This window comes from Oncorhynchus clarkii, chromosome 7 (assembly GCF_045791955.1).
Source record: "Oncorhynchus clarkii lewisi isolate Uvic-CL-2024 chromosome 7, UVic_Ocla_1.0, whole genome shotgun sequence".
Lineage (NCBI taxonomy): Eukaryota > Metazoa > Chordata > Actinopteri > Salmoniformes > Salmonidae > Oncorhynchus > Oncorhynchus clarkii.
In genome coordinates this window covers 9,357,771-9,366,242 of record NC_092153.1, presented here as the reverse complement: position 1 = coordinate 9,366,242, position 8,472 = coordinate 9,357,771, and the positions used below count along the sequence as shown (strand labels likewise).

Here is an 8,472-nt window from a genome sequence, read left to right as displayed (position 1 = left end):
ATGATTTAATAACCAGAGTGGAAAGCCTTGGCCAGGTTGATGAATACAGCTGCACAGTAATGTCTCTTATCGATGGCGGTTATGATTTAATAACCAGAGTGGAAAGCCTTGGCCAGGTTGATGAATACAGCTGCACAGTAATGTCTCTTGTCTCTTATCGATGGAGGTTATGATTTAATAACCAGAGTGGAAAGCCTTGGCCAGGTTGATGAATACAGCTGCACAGTAATGTCTCTTATCGATGGCGGTTATGATTTAATAACCAGAGTGGAAAGCCTTGGCCAGGTCGATGAATACAGCTGCACAGTAATGTCTCTTATCTCTTATCGATGGAGGTTATGATTTAATAACCAGAGTGGAAAGCCTTGGCCAGGTCGATGAATACAGCTGCACAGTAATGTCTCTTATCTCTTATCGATGGCGGTTATGATTTAATAACCAGAGTGGAAAGCCTTGGCCAGGTTGATGAATACAGCTGCACAGTAATGTCTCTTATCTCTTATCGATGGCGGTTATGATTTAATAACCAGAGTGGAAAGCCTTGGCCAGGTTGATGAATACAGCTGCACAGTAATGTCTCTTATCGATGGCGGTTATGATTTAATAACCAGAGTGGAAAGCCTTGGCCAGGTTGATGAATACACCTGCACAGTAATGTCTCTTATCGATGGCGGTTATGATGTCGTTTAGGACCTTAAGTGTGGCTGAGGTGCTCCCATGATCAGCTCTGAAACCAGATTGCATAGCGGAGAAGGTACGGTGGGATTCGAAATGGTTGGTAATCTGTTTGTTAACTTGGCTTTCGAAAACCTTAGAAAGACAGGGTAGGATAGATATAAGTCTGTAGCAGTTTGGGTCTATAGTGTCTCCCACTTTGAAGAGGGGGATGACCGCGGCAGCTTTCCAATCTTTGGGGATCTCAGACGATACGAAAGAGAGGTTGAACAGGCTAGTAATAGGGGTTGCATAAATTTCGGCAGATCATTTTAGAAAGAAAGGGTCCAGATTGTCTAGCCCGGCTGATTTGTAGGGGTCCAGATTTTGCAGCTCTTTCAGAACATCTGCTATCTGGATTTGGGAGAAGGAGAAATGGGGGAAGTTTGGGCGAGTAGCTGTGGGGGGTGCAGTGCTGTTGACCGGGGTAGGGGTAGCCAGGTGGAAAGCATGGCCAGCCGTAGAAAAATGCTTATTGAAATGTTCAATTATAGTGGATTTATCGGAGGTGCCAGTGTTTCCTATCTTCAGTGCAGTGGGAAGCTGGGAGGAGGTGCTATTATTCTCCATGGACTTTACAGTGTCCCAGACCCTTTTTTGAGTTTGTGTTGCAGGAAGCAAATTTCTGTTTGAAAAAGCTAGCCTTTGCTTTCCTAACTGCCTGTGTATATTGGTTCCTACCTTCGGTGAAAAGTTCACGGGGGCTATTCGATGCTAATGCAGTACGCCACAGGCTGTTTTTGTGCTGGTCAAGGGCAGTCAGGTCTGGAGTGAACCAAGGGATATATCTGTTCCTGGTTCTACATTTTTGAATGGTGCAAACATCCACAATGTGTGTGCCCCTAGTCTTGAGAAAACCCCATGTTAGTGCCCCTAGCCTTGAGAAAACCCCATGTTAGTGCCCCTAGCCTTGAGAAAACCCCATGTTAGTGCCCCTAGCCTTGAGAAAACCCCATGTTAGTGCCCCTAGTCTTGAGAAAACCCCATGTTAGTGCCCCTAGCCTTGAGAAAACCCCATGTTAGTGCCCCTAGCCTTGAGAAAACCCCATATTTGCGCCCCTAGATGCTTGGTAGGAGGCAGACCGCCCCATTCCACTCCGTGTTTTGCCGGGTGCTGTGGAGCGGTGACTGGGCTATGAGCCGTGTGTGTCTCGTCCCTGGATTTCTAGTTTCCTCCGTTGACAGAAACACAGAGGCGCTGTATCTAGTAGGGGGTCTGGGGCACAAGTTATATTAACAGAGAGCTCAAGGTGCTGCTTCATGTAGCGGAACGACATCGGGCTGTTTTACTCAAGGCGGAATCTTGTTCAGAGAGAGAGGACAGGACGAGAGAGATTCTGCTATGAGCTGAACGGATTGAAATAATAAGTTAATTGTGATTTTCGGTTAATAAACATTTGACATTCTGCAGCGAGCAGGGAGAAAGTAAAAATCACCGACGGAAGAAGGGAGCATTGCAGACCCTAGTTTCACCGCGCGGATTGACCAGCCTTTCGGGTCGTCTATAACGGATTTATTTCACTTACACGGATTTATTACCGATGACTGCAATGTGGAGAGTACGAGTGGTGTGTTGCACTTTATCGATGCTGTCCCTGTCATGTGGAGGAGATATTAAAGCGAAAACCTGCAGTGATGTTAGACAAGCATATACCGCCAAAGGGTTCAGTCTTGTCAATGTACCTCATCAAGAAATGTCAGGTAAGACTGGGGGGGGGGGGGGAATACATGCCTGTAGAATAATCTACTGTCGGTTTTCTTTCCTTCCATACAAGTTCATTGGTGATGTCTGTTTTCGTTCCTGGCTTGTCTAACAGTTGGCTACAGTAGTTAATGGTATGTAACTCCTCGAGGTTGCGTCAATTATAATCACATGAATAGAAGAAGTGTGCCTCGGGATATTTACTACGCCAACCGTTCACACGGGATAGATACAACATGGGATATTACGATCTTATTCCATCCAAAGAATCAGATATCATTTTCTGACAGAACAATCTGCCATAGCTTTGCCATCAACAGGTTGTACTGTAGGCCTGTAGGTTAACTTCAGCCAGTGTTGCACATCTTGGGGAAAATCTAGCAGACCACTTGATGATGTTTTTAGAGAGGGTTATGGTTAGAGGAGATGATGTCTTTAGGGAGGGTTATGGTTAGAGGGAGATGATGTCTTTAGTTATGGTTAGAGGGATATGATGTCTTTAGGAAGGGTTATGGTTAGAGGGAGATGATGTCTTTAGGGAGGGTTAGAGGAGATGATGTCTTTAGTTATGGTTAGAGGGAGATGATGTCTTTAGAGAGGGTTAGAGGAGATGATGTCTTTAGTTATGGTTAGAGGGAGATGATGTCTTTAGGAAGGGTTATGGTTAGAGGGAGATGATGTCTTTAGGGAGGGTTAGAGGGAGATGATGTCTTTAGGGAGGGTTATGGTTAGAGGGAGATGATGTCTTTAGGGAGGGTTATGGTTAGAGGGAGATGATGTCTTTAGGGAGGGTTATGGTTAGAGGGAGATGATGTCTTTAGGGAGGGTTAGAGGGAGATGATGTCTTTAGTTATGGTTAGAGGGAGATGATGTCTTTAGTTAAGATTATTACCCACAGGTAGCCTAACCCACAGGTAGCCTAACCCACAGGTAACCTAACCCACAGGTAACCTAACCCACTGGTAGCCTAACCCACAGGTAACCTAACCCACAGGTAACCTAACCCACAGGTAACCTAACCCACAGGTAACCTAACCCACTGGTAGCCTAACCCACAGGTAACCTAACCCACAGGTAACCTAACCCACAGGTAACCTAACCCACAGGTAACCTAACCCACAGGTAACCTAACCCACAGGTAGCCTAACCCACAGGTAGCCTAACTCCACACAGGCCAGTAGGGGTCTCTCTCCACACAGGCCAGTAGGTGTCTCCCTCCACACAGGCCAGTAGGTGTCTCCATCCACACAGGCCAGTAGGTGTCTCCTTCCACACAGGCCAGTAGGTGTCTCCTTCCACACAGGCCAGTAGGTGTCTCCCTCCACACAGGCCAGTAGGTGTCTCCTTCCACACAGGCCAGTAGGTCTCTCCTTCCACACAGGCCAGTAGGTGTCTCCTTCCACACAGGCCAGTAGGTGTCTCCTTCCACACAGGCCAGTAGGTGTCTCCTTCCACACAGGCCAGTAGGTGTCTCCTTCCACACAGGCCAGTAGGTGTCCCCTTCCACACAGGTTAGTAGGTGTCTCCTTCCACACAGGCCAGTAAGTGTCTCCTTCCACACAGGCCAGTAGGTGTCTCCTTCCACACAGGCCAGTAGGTGTCCCCTTCCACACAGGCCAGTAGGTGTCTCCTTCCACATAGGCCAGTACGTGTCTCCTTCCACACAGGCCAGTAGGTGTCTCCTTCCACAAAGGCCAGTAGGTGTCTCCTTCCACACAGGCCAGTAGGTGTCTCCTTCCACACAGGCCAGTAGGTGTCCCCTTCCACACAGGCCAGTACGTGTCTCCTTCCACACAGGCCAGTAGGTGTCTCCTTCCACAAAGGCCAGTAGGTGTCCCCTTCCACACAGGCCAGTAGGTGTCTCCTTCCACACAGGCCAGTAGGTGTCTCCTTCCACACAGGCCAGTAGGTGTCTCCTTCCACACAGGCCAGTAGGTGTCTCCTTCCACACAGGCCAGGTTGCTGATACTTATAATATGGATTTATAACCCTAACTCCTTAAGGCTAGGGCTTAGTTTTAATTCACGCTCTGCCCTTTGGCACGGCACAGATAAGGGTTTCATTATCTGTTGTGTTGTAATCACATTTAGTTTTAATGCAGGAAAGCAGCTTAAAATGTCTGAGTGAAGAGAGGACTGTAGACTGTTCCACGAGAGGAGAGGAAAGTGGAGAAGGAGAGTGGAGTGGAGTAGAGAGGAGAGGGAGTAGAGGGGGGAGAGAGAGGAGAGAAACACGAGGGGCCAGAGACAGTGTTAATCCCTCCATATAAACACTTTGAGAGGAGAGGAGAGGAGAGGAGAGGAGAGGAGAGGAGAGGAGAGGAGAGGAGAGGAGAGGAGAGAAACACATGAGGGGCCAGAGTTATTGTTAATTTCTCCATATAAACACTTTGAGAGGAGAGGAGAGAAGAGGAGGGTAGAGCAGGGGAGGGGAGAGGGGAGGAGAGGAGAGGAGAGGAGAGAAGAGGAGGGTAGAGGAGAGGAGAGGAGAGGAGAGGAGAGGAGAGGAGGGGAGGGTAGAGGAGAGGAGAGGAGAGGAGAGGAGGGGAGGGGAGGGGAGAGGAGAGGAGAGGAGAGGAGAGGAGAGGAGAGGAGAGGAGAGGAGAGGAGAGGAGAGGAGAGGAGAGGAGAGGAGAGGAGAGAAACAGGGGCCAGAGTTAGTGTTGATCCATATATAAACACGTTGAGGTTGAAGCTTCATCAGCTAGCAGGGGTTGTTTTACTTCATAGTGAATCACGTGCTTTTGAATGAATCCTTTTCTAGTCAAGAAGCTTCGTAAACAGCAAGTTCACATGGAATCACAGCTCAGGGCCACAGCTTCAGTGATGACTTCCAGTATGATGAGTCTTACCTCGGTTCTGCTCTATACTGGCAGGTGTTCTAATCTATACTGTCAGGTGTTCTCCTCTATACTGTCAGGTGTTCTGCTCTATACTGACAGGTGTTCTAATCTATACTGTCAGGTGTTCTAATCTATACTGTCAGGTGTTCTCCTCTATACTGTCAGGTGTTCTAATCTATACTGGCAGGTGTTCTAATATATACTGGCAGGTGTTCTAATCTATACTGTCAGGTGTTCTCCTTCTCTATACTGTCAGGTGTTCTCCTCTATACTGGCAGGTGTTCTCCTCCTCTATACTGTCAGGTGTTCTCCTCTATACTGTCAGGTGTTCTCCTCCTCTATACTGGCAGGTGTTCTTCTCCTCTATACTGTCAGGTGTTCTCCTCTATACTGTCAGGTGTTCTCCTCTATACTGTCAGGTGTTCTCCTCTATACTGGCAGGTGTTCTCCTCCTCTATACTGGCAGGTGTTCTTCTCCTCTATACTGGCAGGTGTTCTCCTCTATACTGTCAGGTGTTCTAATCTATAATGTCAGGTGTTCTCCTCTATACTGTCAGGTGTTCTCCTCCTCTAAACTGGCAGGTGTTCTTCTCCTCTATACTGTCAGGTGTTCTCCTCTATACTGGCAGGTGTTTTTCTCTATACTGGCAGGTGTTCTGCTCTATGCTGTCAGGTGTCCTCCTCCTCTATACTGTCAGGTGTTCTCCTCGATACTGTCAGGTGTTCTAATCTATACTGTCAGGTGTTCTCCTCTATACTGTCAGGTGTTTTTCTCCTCTATACTGTCAGGTGTTCTCCTCCTCTATACTGTCAGGTGTTCTCCTCTATACTGTCAGGTGTTCTTCTCCTCTATACTGTCAGATGTTCTGCTCTATGCTGTCAGGTGTCCTCCTCCTCTATACTGTCAGGTGTTCTGCTCTATGCTGTCAGGTGTCCTCCTCCTCTATACTGTCAGGTGTTCTCCTCGATACTGTCAGGTGTTCTAATCTATACTGTCAGGTGTTCTAATCTATACTGGCAGGTGTTCTCCTCTATACTGTCAGGTGTTCTTCTCCTCTATACTGGCAGGTGTTCTCCTCTATACTGTCAGGTGTTCTCCTCTATACTGTCAGGTGTTCTCCTCTATACTGTCAGGTGTTCTCTATACTGTCAGGTGTTCTCCTCCTCTATACTGTCAGGTGTTCTCCTCCTCTATACTGTCAGGTGTTCTCCTCTATACTGTCAGGTGTTCTTCTCCTCTATACTGTCAGATGTTCTCCTCCTCTATACTGTCAGGTGTTCTTCTCCTCTATACTGTCAGATGTTCTCCTCCTCTATACTGTCAAATGTTCTCCTCCTCTATACTGTCAGGTGTTCTTCTCCTCTATACTGCAGGTGTCCTTCTCCTCTATACTGGCAGGTGTTCTTCTCCTCTATACTGTCAGGTGTTCTTCTCCTCTATACTGTCAGGTGTTCTCCTCCTCTCTACTGTCAGGTGTTCTGCTCTTCTATACTGTCAGGTGTTCTTCTCCTCTATACTGTCAGGTGTTCTTCTCCTCTCTACTGTCAGGTGTTCTTCTCCTCTATACTGTCAGGTGTTCTGCTCCTCTATACTGTCAGGTGTTCTTCTCCTCTATACTGTCAGGTGTTCTCTATACTGTCAGGTGTTCTCCTCTATACTGTCAGGTGTTCTTATCCTCTATACTGTCAGGTGTTCTCCTCCTCTATACTGTCAGGTGTTCTCCTCCTCTAGACTGTCAGGTGTTCTTCTCCTCTATACTGTCAGGTGTTCTCCTCCTCTATACTGTCAGGTGTTCTTCTCCTCTATACTGTCAGGTGTTCTTCTCCTCTATACTGTCAGGTGTTCTGCTCTTCTATACTGTCAGGTGTTCTTCTCCTCTATACTGTCAGGTGTTCTTCTCCTCTATACTGTCAGGTGTTCTTCTCCTCTATACTGTCAAGTGTTCTTTTCCTCTATACTGTCAGGTGTTCTTCTCTTCTATTCTGTCAGGTGTTCTCTATACTGTCAGGTGTTCTCTATACTGCCAGGTGTTCTCCTCTATCCTGTCAGGTGTTCTTCTCCTCTATACTGTCAGGTGTTCTTCTCCTCTATACTGTCAGGTGTTCTGCTCCTCTATACTGTCAGGTGTTCTCCTCTATACTGTCAGGTGTTCTCCTCCTCTATACTGTCAGGTGTCCTTCTCCTCTATACTGTCAGGTGTTCTCCTCTATACTGTCAGGTGTCCTTCTCCTCTATACTGTCAGGTGTTCTCCTCTATACTGTCAGGTGTTCTTCTCCTCTATACTGTCAGGTGTTCTTCTCCTCTATACTGCCAGGTGTTCTCCTCTATACTGTCAGGTGTTCTCCTCCTCTATACTGTCAGGTGTCCTTCTCCTCTATACTGTCAGGTGTTCTCCTACTGTATACTGTCAGGTGTTCTCCTCTATACTGTCAGGTGTTCTTCTCCTCTATACTGTCAGGTGTTCTCCTCCTCTATACTGTCAGATGTTCTCTATACTGTCAGGTGTTCTCCTCTATACTGTCAGGTGTTCTTCTCCTATATACTGTCAGGTGTTCTGCTCCTCTATACTGTCAGGTGTTCTCCTCTATACTGTCAGGTGTTCTCCTCCTCTATACTGTCAGGTGTCCTTCTCCTCTATACTGTCAGGTGTTCTCCTCTATACTGTCAGGTGTCCTTCTCCTCTATACTGTCAGGTGTTCTCCTCTATACTGTCAGGTGTTCTTCTCCTCTATACTGTCAGGTGTTCTTCTCCTCTATACTGTCAGGTGTTATTCTCTTCTATACTGTCAGGTGTTCTTCTCCTCTATACTGTCAGGTGTTCTTCTCCTCTATACTGTCAGGTGTTCTGCTCTTCTATACTGTCAGGTGTTCTCCTCCTCTATACTGTCAGGTGTTCTTCTCCTCTATACTGTCAGGTGTTCTTCTCCTCTATACTGTCAGGTGTTCTTCTCTTCCAGACTGTCAGGTGTTCTCTATACTGTCAGGTATTCTCCTCCTCTATACTGTCAGGTGTTCTTCTCCTCTATACTGTCAGGTGTTCTCCTCCTCTATACTGTCAGGTGTTCTTCTCCTCTATACTGTCAGGTGTTCTCTATACTGTCAGGTGTTCTCCTCCTCTATACTGTCAGGTGTCCTTCTCCTCTATACTGTCAGGTGTTCTCCTCTATACTGTCAGGTGTCCTTCTCCTCTATACTGTCAGGTGTTCTCCTCT

At 47.1% G+C, this 8,472-nt stretch overlaps 1 protein-coding gene across 2 annotated transcripts in view; it reads left to right on the top strand.

The window, feature by feature from the left end:
• The first annotated feature begins 1,914 nt into the window (after window positions 1-1,914).
• The window catches only part of LOC139412849 (glypican 6a), a 601,441-nt gene continuing 594,883 nt past the window's right edge, over window positions 1,915-8,472 (top strand). For both annotated transcript variants that reach the window (XM_071159596.1, XM_071159595.1), the window contains exon 1: window positions 1,915-2,415. In XM_071159596.1, coding sequence (XP_071015697.1) covers window positions 2,256-2,415 — 160 coding nt within the window. In that variant the 5' untranslated portion in view covers window positions 1,915-2,255. The remainder of the gene's footprint in view (window positions 2,416-8,472) is intronic.